Source organism: Etheostoma spectabile, chromosome 10 (assembly GCF_008692095.1).
Source record: "Etheostoma spectabile isolate EspeVRDwgs_2016 chromosome 10, UIUC_Espe_1.0, whole genome shotgun sequence".
NCBI lineage: Eukaryota > Metazoa > Chordata > Actinopteri > Perciformes > Percidae > Etheostoma > Etheostoma spectabile.
Window position 1 is genome coordinate 26,056,683 of NC_045742.1, and position 16,752 is coordinate 26,073,434.

Sequence of the window (16,752 nt, forward strand, 5' to 3'; positions counted from 1 at the left end):
TGTGTGTGTGTGTGTGTGTGTGTGTGTGTGTGTGAGAGAATGTTGAATAGGGATATGCAGGAGGTTATCGTCTCTGCCTCGTCCACAGTATCTGAGCCGGTCTCTTTTCTCTTGCAGGTGACTGGGAGTGCTACCCCCATGACCCCACTGTATGGCATGTAAGTCATGTTTTTATTATTATTTTCTATCTAATGTTATTCATATTCAGGTTAAAAGTTTTCAGCTCATTAAGTGGACCCAGATTGTGCCATGAGTGCCATTGGCGCTGTAAAGGGCCTCATTGTCATAGTGCACATGTCTCAACCAATGAGTCCTGTAGTTTAACTTGCATTTCCTGTTATTTCCACTGACTGTAGTGATGGTAGCTGTCTCTGCCTATGCTAATCACCCAGTTGTTATTTTTTCTATTTATTCCAAAGACTCCATTAATGTTGTGGAGCAATAATGTGTGGGCGACCTAAAGCCTTTATACATACTGTGCATTTGTAGTGCACAGAATACTAAGCTTTTAAAATATTTGTTAGCATTATTTTATAAATCAAGTTTAATGTTAAGTGACATATGGCACAGTGAATCCTTAGGATTAACTGTTTCTGTGGCTGGCTATCTTAGTGACTACCTTTCCTATAGGTAAGCCTTTCATCAATGTGTTTTTTTCACAAATAGGCTGATTTATATTTGCCAATAATATGTTGCATTCATTTTAAGACATTTTAACATTTGAAAAGACTTTCAAATAATGTACAACAATTGTACAAAACCCCTGGGGGGTCTTCAGAGTTACTGAAGGCCACCAACCCCCTGTTGAAGATCTCTGTTGTAGAAAAAAAAACAAATTACCTAACAGATTTATTGGTTAATTTTACCCTTATATACTCTTTCCTGTTCACTTATTAAGTTCCTATTATATTCTCTGATCAACAAACTTGAATGTCTCTTGAATTAAATAAGTCTGTCTGCCTTTTTGTCTAGATTAGAGTTTAAGCAGTTTTCTCTGGTCACTGGGAGTGAGATCTTTTTGTCATTTTGAGATTCACATCTAATTTAAAAAATCTTTTCAATAGTTTGAGCACACAGTATTGGGGGTATCTAAATCTGCTCAAATCTACTTTGCAGCAGTAACTGGGTTATGCCAGTCCTTTATATCATTTTTAGTTCATGCCCGTATAGATGAGAATGATGGAGTAACTGATGGAGCGCAGTAGGTGGTGCTCAGCTAACACACCACTTGCTTTTTTTCCTGCTTGACCTTTATAAATTTCTTTTACACACTCTTGTCACAGCGTAGGAAAGTAGTGTTCCCTCCAGATGTCTCACAACTTGTTCCTCTAATTATTTCTGTAGCCAATGTTGAGTGGAATTGCCACGTGTGATTTGTGACTAAGATACAGATATGGTGTCTCAGCTCCACCTATTTGGGCTGATCACCTATACAGGTGGTAACACACTGTAAAAAACATCTCCTCACTATCTGCTAGCTGCCTGTCCCCAGAACACACTGTAAAAAACATCTCCTCACTATCTGCTAGCTGCCTGTCCCCAGAACACACTGTAAAAAACATCTCCTCACTATCTGCTAGCTGCCTGTCCCCAGAACACACTGTAAAAACATCTTCTCACTATCTGCTAGCTGCCTGTCCCCAGAACACAACTGTAAAAAACATCTCACTATCTGTTCCAGAGGTAGAACATACTGAGGTTACTGTTCTGTGCACACTCTGGTCAGAGAGAATTCTTCCGGCTACAGCTTCTTCAGAACTTCTGTCACCACTAATGTAAAACACATGACAGCTTTGCTCAGGAAAATGCCTAACAAATCTGGTCGTTAACACCAGCAAATGTAAAAGGCTTTTACAGACTTAAAGTTGAACAACTATTGTGCTATATTAGCTGGTGATAGTGGGTATCTTTCTTTTCTGCAAAGTTTCTGCAAACATGCCTTAAACACAGTTTCTGCAAACTGTGTTTAAGGCATGTTCAGAGGGAACATGCATTAAATTCAGATGTAAATGAACCCAGAATATGTAGATACCCAGACTTGCATTTAGCCACCTAATAATTAAATTGAAAAGCAGTGCACCTTTATTCCGATTTAACCAGGAAACAAAGGCAAGGTAACAACATATCAAAAAACAGTCAAAGCTCTGGCAGATGGGAAACTCCTTTGACTTCATAAGATTAACTGGAGCCAAAACATGAAAATATGTATCATCACATTCAAAACTGTTAATATTTCTCCAGTAGTAGCTGATTTTGTATCCCTGTGTATATATTGGCGTATATGTCCCTCTCCGTGGCGGTGTGTGCATCTGTGTGTATCTCTTGTTGTCTCCTGCTGCAGCATCCTGTAACCTGGCAGCCATCCAAGGAGGGAGACCATCTCATTGGAAGAATCACCCTCAGCAAAAGGAGCGCCACCATGCCTAAAGAAGCTGGAGCACTGCTGGGGTTAAAGGTCAGAATAGGAACACGAACACACACACACACACACACACACCAGGGTAACCGTGGGGTCTTAAAATGTATTGAAAAAAACATATTAGAATAGACCTTAAAGGAGAATTGCGGCCAATTTTTATGTTAATCTTGATCGCTATAAATATGCGAGTACTTTCGATTGAAAACCCCCCGACTTGAATCGGTGTAGGCAACACGGAGCAGCTGCAGCTACATGTACAATGGATGTCCTCTATGGCTTCGTGGCAACAAATTGTAGTTTATTTCCCCCTCACAAAAAGTTAATTGAGCACTGTAGTAGTTATGAACATGTCAATAATTATGTAACTACATGGAATTACCTATTTTTAAGGAGGATATAAACTACAGTTTGTTGCCACAAAGGCATGGAGGACTCCCACCATACCACTGGGCGCTTGGTGTTGGCTGCGGGAGGCGAGGAAGGCGGGGACGCAGGCTGCCTGCCAGGCTAAGGAATCTAGCACACAGATCAACACTGCCAGCAGATCACACCAGATCGATCTATCACACACTAAATGAATGAGCAAATACACACGGAACTGCTGCTTTATGATTTTCACAAAAGCCTGGCTGAGCACACTTATCAATAGCAACTAGCAGCTAGCAACTAGCAGCTAGCAAGTTCTAGCAGCTAACCAGGCAAGCAAGCTACCCACCAGCAAGAACAAGACAGGATAGGTGAATTAAAACAATGTCTGACTTAAAAACGCATGTTGATGTTACGTAAGGGCCCTTTTCATGTTGTAAGGACATATTAATTGCATTGTGTCTCTGTTAAGAGGCACAAAGGCACTCTAACACTTGCCCTGACAACTGCCGTTTTAGCTCAATGGAAGGTTGTACACGTGGCTGCAGCTAGTCAGCGTTACCTGCTCCGATTCAGGTTGGGGGGTTTTCAATCGAAGGTACTCGCATATATATAATGATCAAGATTAACATAAAAATTGGCCAGAATTCTTCTTTAAAAGTCCTTACATTTCTTTAGAAAGTCTTAAATTTCCTTCACAAAGGTCTCATTTATATTGTCCTTTCCTAAGATGAAATAACTCCTTCATTGTTTCGTCACAAAGCACATAACATGTTGGATTAAGTTCAAGTACTTGGTAAACAATTATTTTTATAGCCTAAAATCCTTTCTTCCTTCTTCTTCATTATACCATACGTAGTTTTGGCAGTATATTAATGAAGTTGGTATTACATTTCATTATAAATGGTATTAAAAAGGTCTTATAATTTCTTAAATTTAACTTCTGGAAACCTATGAATAGCTGGCGCACACACACACACACACACACACACACACACACACACACACACACACACACACACACACACACACACACACACACACACACCGTTAGTCACCATTGCCTACCGCATATACAGTATGACGGAGATGACACTAATCTCTTTCTGTTTCTAGGTGGTGGGAGGCAGAATAACAGAGTCAGGGAGATTAGGTGCCTTCATCACTAAAGTCAAGAAGGGCAGCCTGGCTGACGTGGTGGGACATCTCAGAGCAGGTAATCTAAACCGTGCTGTTTGACTTGACCAAGACTGGCAAAGTCTTTATGATCCAGACGAGGCCTCTAAAATGAGAAATCAGAAAATCAGAAAAGGATTTATATAAAACCTTTTCTGATTTTCTGATTCTGATATATATATGTATATATTTAACTGCAGGAACAAATAGCACAAATATTTAACGATTTGACTTTTAGGGCTTTAGTGCTTTAGAGTTTTAGTGTGTTACTTTTTGATATTAATGAACGTCCGTTACATTCAAGCCATTGCCAAATGAGTTGATACAAAGCTAATTAAGACTCTCAGCTCCACACAACTCTCTATGAAGATAATGACCTCTTCTGAAGAGTCTATCATGTTTTTTTTAGTTCTCCTTGTCCTCCTTGGCTACTAGCAAATGCGTGGTGGAGGGGTGGGGTGTCTACTGCTTGTTTTGTTTTTTATTTGCATGCAAAGCGTCTTTGGGGAGCGCTATATCAGTTTTGTCTGTTATTATTACCATTTTGACTCCATCCCACACACTGTCCTGCTGCCCCAAATACTCACACCAAATGTGTATCAATCCGCGGCTAAAAATAGTCCCCAACAAATGCACAATTCCCTACTGCTTGAGGAACATTTGCTAAAAAACCCAGTGCCCAGCTGTTTTAGGAAAATTACTTAGCCTTTTTAAGAATTTAATTATATATTTGTCACCTGCTTTTAAAAATGTATCTCTTCATTGCCATGAATGGGTTTGGGGCTGGGTAGGAAAGCTGGGAAATACTGAGAAGCAGACTAACACATTGTGGGGTTTAATCTTTTTATAGAATATAGAATAAAGATTAATTATGCCTAAATTTTTCAGATACCCTGACTCATAACCAGCCCTCATGTCTAACTTGAATATTCGTACACTAATATAATATTTAAAAATATATATACAGTACATTCCTATTGTGTTTTTATAATTGTTTTTTCAATAAAAACTAAAGTTTGTTCTGTGTGAATAGGTGTTATATTGTGGGTTATTTATAATGTGATAGTTGGATAGTGAATGTGATAATGTGATAGACAGGTTAGTTTTTGTGGGTGTGTGTGGACATGCATGTGTATGTATGTGGGCCTGCATAAGTGTATTGCATATTGATGGGATTTTATGGAACATCTGTGATGTAATATGTATTGTGTGTCTAGTGTGGACCCCAGTAAGAGTAGCTGACTGTAATGGCCTCAACTAATGGTGATCCTTTTAGTAAACAATAAACAATGTCACAGACATTTTTAAAATGCACATGCACGTCCAATTCCAGGGGATGAAGTTTTGCAGTGGAACGGGAAGCTGTTACCGGGGGCAACCATGAAGGAAGTTTACAACATCATCCTGGAATCTCAAGCTGAGCCTCAAGTGGAGCTGGTGGTATCCAGGCCTATTGGGTAAGTCAGGAATACAACACACCTATAGACCTGTCAGTGTCATATTTTAATATGTGTGAAACATGCAACCCTTTAGTCATAAGTCAGTCACCAGTCTACATGTCATGGCTGTAGTCAAGGCCACTTTTATCGAGTGCAAGACAAGTCCGAGACCAGGACTAGTCAAGTCCAAGTCAAGCCACAAAGGTGTCACTAAAAACCTGAACCCTCAAGTTCCCATGCTTAAACTTGATACTTGTGTTAACAACTCCAGAGTCTGTGGCAAAAATGAACAACAATTAATGCCTGATAATTGAGGTATGAGGCATATAATAGGTGAAGCAAGTGCAAAAGTTTTGCAATTTAGCTTTGGCAAGGTCTTTTAGTTGTACTGACCAACTTTGAAGTAGATCAGGTTAAATCTGTAGAATAGTATGTTAAAATAGTCGGCAAATGGTCAGAATCATCCATAATTTGCACATTAATATAGCTTACACCCTGTAGGGTTTAGGGTATGGCTTCAAGAGGCTTTTTTGTAAGTCTGGACATGATGCACATGCATACCAAATCTCATAGTTCTAGGTCAAACGCACTGCAGCATTGTAGGGGGGCACTATTGAGCCAATTTACCATAATCAAGCTTGAGACCCCATGTGGATCACTTCAGGCCCAGACTAACATCATGTAGAAAAGATTTGGAGCTGATCGGACAGTGCATGTTTGAGTTGCAAGAACTTTCTTCTTTCATGAAGTGACGTCAAAGTTTGCCGAGTCTGGATTCAAGTACAGCCCTGCTACATGTTGCTTTTAATTTAACCCTTATTTACCCAGGCAGCGTTGACTGACACTCAGAGTTGGCTAACCTCAGATAAGAGAGGAGACAGGGACATGTATTAGTATTCTGACCACAACTGTGCGACTGCATTAAAAATATTAAAAATAGCCTGCCATTACCTGCTGCAGGGGTTGCCAAGTTTTTGAACAGAGGATTTCTATTTTGCCCCCCCTTTAAAAAAGCACTTGCGTTTATTTCTAGGATGATATAAGGTGAATTATTATCGACTAAATAAAATCATCTGTAAATACAATAAAAGACAAGAAGTGTCTGCATGGGATATATTTTTGTCAGTTGTTGCCTGTAGAAATTCAACCAGGCCAGTCATGGACACATTTGTGAGTGCAAGGGTAATAGGGCCGCTGTTTGTAAGGGACTGGGTTCAAAAGAATGCTTCCTATTTAGAACATAAGCGTCATAACATGTACAGTATTTCTCAGATAATGTTTAATAGCGTATGCTGTCTCTAGAATGACTATAGTCTGTAAAGGAAACCTTTGCATCCTATTGTTGGTTATGAATTGCTTTTGATAAATTCTGTGGATGTAGTATTTACTAGCTTTTTATACTAATTTTGTTTAAATTCAATGACATAGACCTATTCATTTGAAGTCCATGTTGGAGTAGGGACAGTTTTTACTATTGTATGATGACAGTATATATATATATATATATATATATATATATATATATATATGCAGATTAACAGCCTTATACCTTAACTGATATAGTTCTCTTGATCCAATGCTGTCTCTGCTATCATTGTTTTAAATGTCTTGAACAATTACAGTAGTGTATATATTTTTGAGTAGGTTTAAACTACTGTAGAATAATGTGTGTGAAGTTCTGAGGATCAACATGGTTGGATCAATGATGCATTTAGTGAGCTGAGATGTGTGAGACATTTGGAAACTAAGTTTATTTAACTTATTAAAATGATGAGCCACGGCTTGTTTTTAATACTGACACACCTTCAATTTATCTCACTGTACCTCAGAAGCAAACATTATATATCTTGCAAAATAGAAAGTAAAATACTCACTGTTTCTTTAAGCTCTTGCAGCTTTTTAATGTAATCTTTGCTCCTTGATGGGGAAAATAGTTGAATGTATCAATTTCTCTCCAAACACTCACGAAGGGTGTATAGAAAATATCAGTAAGTAATCTGCCCTTTCATTAGGACCCCTTAATCCTCTCACGCTTATGGAAACAATTTTGATTTTGCTGGTGCCATTTTGCATCCCCTGAATGAACTGAACTGAATCCTTTTTAGTGGAGATGCCAGTTAATGTAAATATTGGCTTCTGTGAAAATGTGTCATCTTCAATTAAATTAAACTGAAAGTTCACTTGAAGGGATGCAAAATGGCCTATGGAAAATGTCCATCAATGCAGCATTGCTTTGGCAAGCCTTCTTAACTGTTTGTGCAGCGTCTGGAATCCCTCTTTTTCAGTCTTAGGATCCCAAAGGGAAATCCAGCACTTACAGTGTCAAATAAGAAATGCTTATTTCTTTTTACTCTTAATCCCTTGGTTTGAAAGTTGGGACATTGGGATTCATAAAGCAAGTTATATGTTGTTTTTTTTCCATTTACATACCTTTATTTTTTTGATTTTGGAATGGGCTCCAAGGAAACCTAGGCCATGAAACACTTATCAGTTTAATATTTGCATTAAAAATCTAAAGTTCAAATGTAAAAACAGTTCAACATTTTGGGCGCTATACTCATTTTCTTTCTTTACGATGAATTGAGAAGATAGATATCTCTTGTTTTTATGTTAATGACCGCCGTGACGCTAGTAGGTCATCCACCGTGCTGCTTCCAGTCTTTATGCTAAGCTAGGCTAACCACGTCCCGACTCCAACTCTGTACAAAATGCACAGACATGAAAGCGGTATCTATCTTCTCATCTAACTCTCAGAAAGAAAGTGAATTAAGCTTGATGTATGGTTCTATGGTGAATCTACACAAAGGTACAAACGTAGGTACATGGAGATACAGACCCTACGCCGTACCCTACAGAAATGCAACTGCACGTCGCAACGACGCAGACTGCTACAACTTGGATTGGTCTGCTTGTCTGGGCTTGGTAGTGTCATATTTCCTCTTGTCTCGCATAGCCAGACCTTCCTCCACAGCGCTGCTGAGGAAGGTCTGGCTAGTCACCACAAACATTCTTGAATAGGAGAAAAACAAGCTCTGGTTTATTGGCATTTCTTTAAACCATTCACAACGTTTAATTTACGGGATTGCATCAGTGCTGCCGGATATTCTGCGTCACCTTCCTCTTTGTTTGTGTTGGCATTCTGAACTCTGGTGGATTTCTGATGACTGTGGTTAACTGCTCCTCAGATCTCGGCAGGGTGAATCCAGACAGCTAGCTAGACTATCTGTCAATTGACACTGGGCTGGCCAAAACCACTTTAAAAACATCCCATAGGCTAGGTTTTTCCGAACACCCCCCTACTCTCACATTGAAACGGTGCACAACTCATACACAACACATAAACACACATTATCATAAGGCTATATTAGCCTACTTTTCATTCAACAAAGTAGCCTACATCTTAATAATAAGCACTACTTTCAGGTTCATCAAACTTTAAGCCTGCGCATTTGTGTCCTTAAACTAGCCTAGATAAACGTTGCACATCATGCAAAATTGTTGTATCTTTTTTGTCTCAACTCATAAAAGACCTCTTCAAATTAAAGCAGAGGGCCTCTTCAGTTGTGAAATGATAATATATTTAATATTACATATGTATACTGTGTGTATATATATATATATATATATATATATATATATACATAGCTTGTTTTATGATTCATGAGAATACCGTGTTAATGTATTAATAAATGGCACTTTTTTGAAGTTTTTAATGTGTCAACTCTCACTGATTGTAGCTTTCTCATTACATGGCATTAGTAGTATTAGGAGTAAGAGTTTGTGTACAGGGGAGCACAAGTACGGGTGGTATATGGGATCTTATGCAATGGGCCAGTCCGGGCCAAGATGCCAGGGCCAATTTTTGGTCCCAGTCCGTCCCTGCTATCTGTACAATCAGAGTTTTCTGTTGCACGACTAAAACGACTTTTGAACGTACACATGTTCCACCAAAACAAGTTGCTTCCTGAGACTATGAAATGCCAATAAAGTGGAGCCAGTTTCTTCCATCCCAGAATGCTAGCCAGATCCTCCGCAGAGCTGTGGGAGAAGGTCTGGCAATGCCAGACTACATTTCCTCCTGCCTATTTCCAGATTGGCCTTCTCCATGAACAGCCCGAGGAGAGGGTTAACGTTTCCTGTTCCAGCTTTACGACCGTGGTCAGAAAGCACAGGCCAGACACTTTGTCCCTCCTTCTCCACCGCTGGAGTCGGTACTCGCTCCGAAGCTAATCTCCGTCACTCTCTCCCTTGCTCTACCACTCTCCCCACGCACACACACATGCCAACTCTGCTATTGTCTTAAAGAGATAACGCCAGATTAATGCAGACACTCCATCGCGCAGGTATAAAGCCTCACAACGGCATAGGCACTTACGTAGTCTACGGCATAGCCTCTTTGTAGAGCCTGCGTACAACCATAAATCAGCCTTAAGTGTACATCCCCAAATGTTGAACTACTACTTTTAAAGAAAGTTGTATGGAATATTGTTTTGTTGCCTCATGGGTGACTAAAGAATTTAAAATCCTGCCTCCACAACACAAACTACTAAACAAAAAACTAAAAAAAAAACTCCAAATATTGGTGGCGGGGCTGCAAATTTGAAATACGGAACTTGTCCACTTTTTAGATTTTAAATATTTAGCAAGTAATTATACTGATAAGTGTTACACAGATTACCATGCTTTCTCTACATTACATGAAGCTGATGCAATGGACTCTGGTGTTTCCCATTTGGATTGTTAGATGTAGTGGTGGTGTTGGACAAGAAAAGATGGCAATGTGGGCAGAATTGAGCTACTCTTTCCTATTTATTATTATTTCAAATGACCATTGGCCATACAAAATGTCTGAATGAGTCTGGAAAGCACTGCAGGCATGAGAAGCACTTGGCTCAACTCCCATCGTCCCTTTGCTTCTCCATGTTTGTTTTTTAACCACCTGACATTTTAATCTCCAAATACTTGTAATTACAATGCTTCTTTCTTCTTCTTTCCACTGAACTACTTCTGCATTTATATGCATGTATGCCTGTGCATCAAGAAGACTACTAGCTCTGTTTAATCCAGACCAGATGCCAGTATTAGAGTGACTGACATTACCTTTTCTGCTTCACTTCCAGTGATATCCCAAGAATCCCCGACACGTCCCACCCTCCATTAGAATCTAGTAGGTATCTCCTGAGGGACATCTCTGTATTGTATTGATAATTGTATTATCTGTCTTATACTGTACATACAGTTTTCTGTAATTTTTGTACAGCATGCGGTTTGTTCAGGTTCAGACTTAAACGTAATCTTAGGAAAATTGACATGTTTACTGCTTAAAACTGCTTAGAAATGATATAGAGTTTTGATTGTATGTTAATCCCCTGTCATACATGAATTTCAAATGTGTCTTTAAATATCTGTTCTGCATTTGATTTCTTTTGGAGAAAAAGCAAATATACATCCGTGACTTTACCAAGGTGCTGGAGCCGGGAGGTGATTAGCTTAGCTTAGCATTAATACTGGAAATGGGGGGAAACAGGTAGCCTGGCTTTGTCCAAAGGTAAATATTAACACCTCTAAAGTAGGGCTGGGCGATATAGGGAAAATCGATATGTAGGGTTGAGAATGGATGCTTTCACAAAATATTGACACAACAAGATTTGTGATAAATATTCATCAGTAATGTTTCTTTTCATGTGTAGATTAAATATTTGAGATACAACTGATTAATTAGCGAACTTAAGAGTTACTAGTAGGCAGTGGTGGAATGTACTTTTACTCAAGTACTGTACTTAAGTACAAATGTTGAGGTACTTGTTAAAGGTCATTTCACCCAGCCAATAAAATACATATTTTAGTGGTATTCAGTTGTGTAAATATTGAAGTATCTTCTTCCATTAACAGTGTCCTTGTTACTGTCAGTTGTGGAATGTACTACTGTAACTAAGTACATTTGCTCAGGTACAGTACTTAGTTACTTAGGCAAGGTACTTTTACCTTTACTTGAGTCTTTTCTTTTCATGCCACTTTCTGCTTCTACTCTGCTACATTCATCTGGCAGATTTAGTTACTGGTTACTTTACAAATGAAGATTTTTGCACACAAAGCACACATAGTTTATTATATACAATGTATTATTATAAATGAAACTATCCAACAATATATAGTGCTACAAGTTAAGCTGAAATGATTGGCCGAACATACGCTTGGCTGATCAACAGAACTGTTTGGATTTGTTTACAGTTTCTAAAATGTGAGGGGTTTTCTGCATTGAGTACTTTTCCTTTAATACTTCAAGTACATTTTCCTGATGATAATAGCATACTTTTACTTAGGTAACATTTTAAATGCAGGACTTCTAATTGTAGAGTGTGGTATTAGTACTTTTATTTTTTTCTGAATTCTTCTTCTACCACTGCTGGTAGGTGTAGTTTTTTGCAGCTAGTCTTACTGCAGTATGTATGCTAAGCTAGGCTAAGCGGGTTCCTGCATTTCTCAGTAGTTAAAATGATAGTTGATTATAGGACCATTAAATAAGGCATATGATGTACTTCTTAACAAAAGCCTATTGGACTCAATGTAGGACAGAAGCTTAGGAATATGTCATCCTGACAGGTTAGCTGTGGAATGGTCTGTGCACTTTTTATCTGAAGTAATAGATGCTGGTTATCTTATAGATATGAGCTCACTGACCAGATTAGGTTTTCAGTCTTTATAAAATAACTTTTTTCAGTTTTTCCCCCTTGTCTAGGTGTGACTTTTTTGTCGTACAGTATATGGAGCTGACATTTTCTTCAAATCATACCCTATCGTATTCCTAGCAGGTTCCAGTTCTTTTGAGTCCCAGAAGATGGAGAGACCATCCTTAAATGTCCTGTCTCCCTCCAGTCCAGGGATGCTCCAAGATGCTCCACAGTTAATGCCAGGGCAACTCTCAGTGAGTGTGTGTACTTTGAGCGTGTTAGGCTGTTGAAGTGTGAAAAAGAAGACATAGCATCATCATTTGTTTGTGTGTGTGTTTTCAACCCCCAGGTGAAGCTGTGGTATGACAAAGTGGGTCATCAGCTAATAGTCAACGTGATGCAGGCAGCAGAGCTTCCTCTTCGGCCTGACGGGCGGCCCAGGAGCCCCTACGTCAAAATGTACTTCCTCCCTGACCGCAGGTAGGCCTCCGCTTCATAGGGAGTCCTAGTGATCAGAATAGACTTAGGACAATAGGCTGCTTTTGAAAAGGCAGTCTAGGTGGTGAATTTAAATAAACCAGAACCACACAAGAATCTTAACATAATGTAAATTCAAAAGTACTTACACGCACCATCTTTGACATCACCATCAGGTTTCTGAAGCTTGGATTTAAAGCCTGCTGCCATATTTTTCAGTCAATTGGAGCCATTTAATCGAAATTGGGGGAAAGAGGAATAAGCCAAGTTGGGACAATCGCCCCTAGTTTCCACCAGTTGCGGAACGGCAGCGGAGTCATTACGTTTCCATTAAAGTCAATGTGTGTAGTTCCACGGACTGCAGAACGGCTCTGTCCCTGCTCCAGCGATCCCCAGCCCTCCAGAGCAGATACACAGAGCTTCTATTTTCGTCGGACTCCGGAGAGCTCCGCAGAAATTCAGCACACAGCAGATAGTGCCGGACAGGAAGTCAAGCACACAAACAAAATAAAACAGCTGTTTCATTTAAAAAATAAAATTCATAAATCATATTCCCTGCACTCCACCTTAATAACACAGCACATAGTTGTTGTCTACTCCGCTGGATGGTTCTATTCTAAACGAATTTAAGATCTTGTTGGTCCTCGTGACTTCAGCTGTCAGTCATGGCTGCAGCCAGTCCGCAACAAATCCGGACCTGGTGGGTATTGACCACCCACCACCCACTAGGTTATTTGTTAAAAAACTAATATAAAACTGTTTAAATGACAGAAACAAGGGGTACACATCATAAGAAGCTCTGTAGAGGCCAAAATGCATCGTTCCTGCACAGAGATATGTGTATAGGAACTTCTGTTTAGAAACTAATGTTAAACTGTTGAAATGACAGAAACACATTTACACATCATAAAAAGCTCAGAATAGGCCAAAATCAATCTTTCCTGCGTAGAGGGACAGATTGAGTGTCCTCCCATAGGCAGAAATCATGGGGGTCGGAGGGGTCAAGAACATAGATTTGGATGGGGCCCACCCCAACTGAGGGTTCTCCCCCCTAAACATGCTGTGTATTGTAAACAATGTAATAATATATACTTAAATTAATTGTGCAAGTAGAAAAACAATAAATATGTGGCATAAATTGTGTTTTTAGTTTTAAAACATCTTTAGTTTTTTGCAATTTTTTCTTTGGGTTATGAATACGTTTTATATACAAATTTTACAGCATGTTGTCGTTTCATGTTTTGCCGGAAAATATAGCCACACAGCGCTCCTCTTCCTCTCTGCCATTCTTCTCCTCCCCCGTCTCTGTCCTGCTTGTGTGTGTGTGCTGCTGCCGGGCCTGGCTGCTTGCTTGCTTGCACGCGCCGCTGAGTCATGTGACGGCACAACATCAAATGACAAGAGGGGGAGGAGGAACAAAGTGTGCGTGCTCCACTCTATGACAGGTGCAGCACTTGAAAGCAGCGGCACTTACACAGACACCGACAGCCAGGTCACCTCTTTGATAAAACCGCAGTGGCGCATACTGGAGAGAAACCTAAAACTAAAGTATCGGTCTCATTACGCTGGGATTGGTCAATACCGTCGGTATCGATATTATCGATATTTGGCTCGATCGGCCCACCACTACTACACACACAAGTTTGTTAGGTGTGAGAAACGCTGTTAAAGAGATACAGCACTGGGTGGGAGAGATAAAAGTTTTAATCACTTTAGTAATGTTAGATAAGTCAGACAACTCATGTTTGACATGTTAATTATAACAGCAGAACATTGTGTTTGGCGGCCAGACTACGACCTCATCACTCCCCGCAGTTTGGATTTACAATATATTGGGGAGTGATGATGAAGTAGCTTCCCCCTGGCCGCAGCCTGCAAGTGGATGCTGGGGTAGTGGTGGGGCTGAAAGCATGCAGGGATACAGGTGCAGGGCAGATGCAGCAATGTCAAGGCAGAAATGTGGAAATGTGCAGCTTAAATAGAGGGAGGGTGTTTGGTAAATTATACGGAGGGGGAGGAATGTCATGTGTGCTAACAGCGGTGGAGCTCGAGTTGAGTGTATTTTCTCTAATACTGTATTTCAATTAATCATAAATGATAAAAAATGATTTTTCCATAAATCCTCATTGTTAGCAATTATAACGTTACCTAGCTTGTTTAATAGCTAACTTGTTAAAATGCCCATATTATGAAAAAAAATCACTTTCTCTGGGATATGGGGGGTTATTTTGTGCCTCTGGTGCTTCCCCACGCATACAAACTTGAAAAAAAAACCTGCTCATGCTGAATGTCCTCTGCCTTCAGTCTCCGGGTGAGCAGTTCAAAATCTGCACGGCTTTCTACGTCACTAGCCGAGACTGGGTGGCTAACCGTAGCATGTAATGTAAGCATATAATACTAAGCTATTAAAATAGCCTAATAATTGTGTGCAGAATTTTATAAATCATGTTTTAATGTTAAACATATATGTGGCACACATCTAAGACTTTTGAAAAAAAATTACAATAAAATAAAAAATTACAATAATTTGGAGGACCCCCTGTAGAACCAGAATCTAGTGGCCATTTGAGGAATTAAAGGTTAAAGCCTCTCCATTGGTGCTTGGGTTCAATTAAGTAAACTGTAGCCTCAATTTAATGTCACTTATAAATAGATTTCAGCAGATGTAAGTAGAGTAAAGTAAGATGCAAGCGAGCAGGCTTGTGAATTCTGATTTGTGTCTAGGATGTTTTTTTTTGTTGGACAAACAATAAATGTGAGTCCACTGAAAATGGAACTGGGTTGGCTGATTAGCTGTATTTTTTTTTTTTTTACAGTGACAAGAGCAAACGAAGGACAAAAACTATGAAGAAGACCTGTGAGCCCAAGTGGAACCAGACGTTTGTCTACTCTCATGTCCATCGCAGGGATTTCCGCAACCACATGCTGGAGCTGACTATATGGGACCAACCCAGGTCACCGGATGAGGACAGCACCTTTATGGGAGAGGTACCACACACACACACACACACACACACACACACACATTTTCTCACACTCTATTTCTCTTTAGACCAGGGGTCTTCAAGGTTTTTTAGGCCAAGGACCTCTTAGCTGAAAGAGGTATATTTACAGAAAATTCAATTTTTGAAGAAAAAAACTTTCAACAAATTAGCAAATAATAATTTGGCGGCCCCCCTGGAGTAATATGAGGACCACCTAAGAGTCGGGGACCCCTGTTGACGATATCTGTCTTAGACTTAAGAGAAAGGGAACGTGAAGAATGCAAGCCAAAGTCCTGTAAGCCGCTACATCTCCTGTTTCACAGGTGAAACTCATTTCAATGCCTTTTGTGAGAACATCAGGATATCACTTTCCACACATTCAAAAAAGTCCTGTTCATAGTTGAGTTATGAAGTAGCTCATCAAGGAGCTCCTCTCTTGGTTGGCCAGACTGGACGGCAGTAGAGGAGGTTGTAACATTTCTCAAAAGAAAAGACCTCCGCTAAAATTTGGCACGGATCAGAATTGGGTTATTCTGCCCTCAGCCTTCTCTATTTCCATCACAGTTAGTTTTTTAGTTAACTAACTGTCAACCAGAGTAGTTTCTAGTAGTTTCTTTGTTACTTGGTTTGTAAACATTTACAGCATGCAGTGCTGAAATACTGCAATTTCCTGTTTACAGTGATGCAACTAGTGCAGGGTTTGACTAACTTACAGCTTTAAAAGGATGTTTGACTTGGGGGTTTCTCGACTGATGATTTGAATAATTTACATTTCGGGGCAGCCCTATTTGCCTGTAGTAGCAGGGAGCTGTAGCAGTTTTAGCAAAAAAGATCCAGTAAACCAATTGGACGCTACCTGCTCAGCACCAAATGGCAGACAACGTGAACAACTAGCTGGTGAACATAGTTATGCATTTAACAGCTAAAGAGCCAGATATTTTTCTTAGGAGCTGATAGAGACCAAACCAGAGCTAAAAAGATAGTGAATTTTGGACTTAGATTTGTCACTTGGACACAATTCAATTCAATTCAATTCAATTTTATTTATAGTATCAATTCATAACAGGAATTATCTCAAGACACTTTACAGATAGACCACACTCCGGAATTTACAAGGACCCAACAGTTCTAGTTTCCTCCAGAGCAAGCGACAGTGCGACAAGCATGACTCCAAATAAATGTGAGTCTGGCATCGAGTAATGCTGCTCATTAACTATGCC

The 16,752-nt window shown here is 39.6% G+C and overlaps 1 protein-coding gene across 5 annotated transcripts in view; it reads left to right on the forward strand.

Moving 5' to 3' along the window:
- The window catches only part of rims1a (regulating synaptic membrane exocytosis 1a), a gene marked incomplete at its 5' end in the record, with an annotated part of 176,268 nt that overhangs the window by 118,852 nt on the left and 40,664 nt on the right, over positions 1–16,752 (forward strand). For all 5 annotated transcript variants that reach the window (XM_032528451.1, XM_032528452.1, XM_032528453.1 and 2 more), the window contains 9 exon segments: positions 118–158; positions 2,342–2,455; positions 3,902–4,001; positions 5,295–5,418; positions 7,371–7,388; positions 10,521–10,567; positions 12,210–12,325; positions 12,421–12,551; positions 15,365–15,536. In XM_032528451.1, coding sequence (XP_032384342.1) covers positions 118–158; positions 2,342–2,455; positions 3,902–4,001; positions 5,295–5,418; positions 7,371–7,388; positions 10,521–10,567; positions 12,210–12,325; positions 12,421–12,551; positions 15,365–15,536 — 863 coding nt within the window.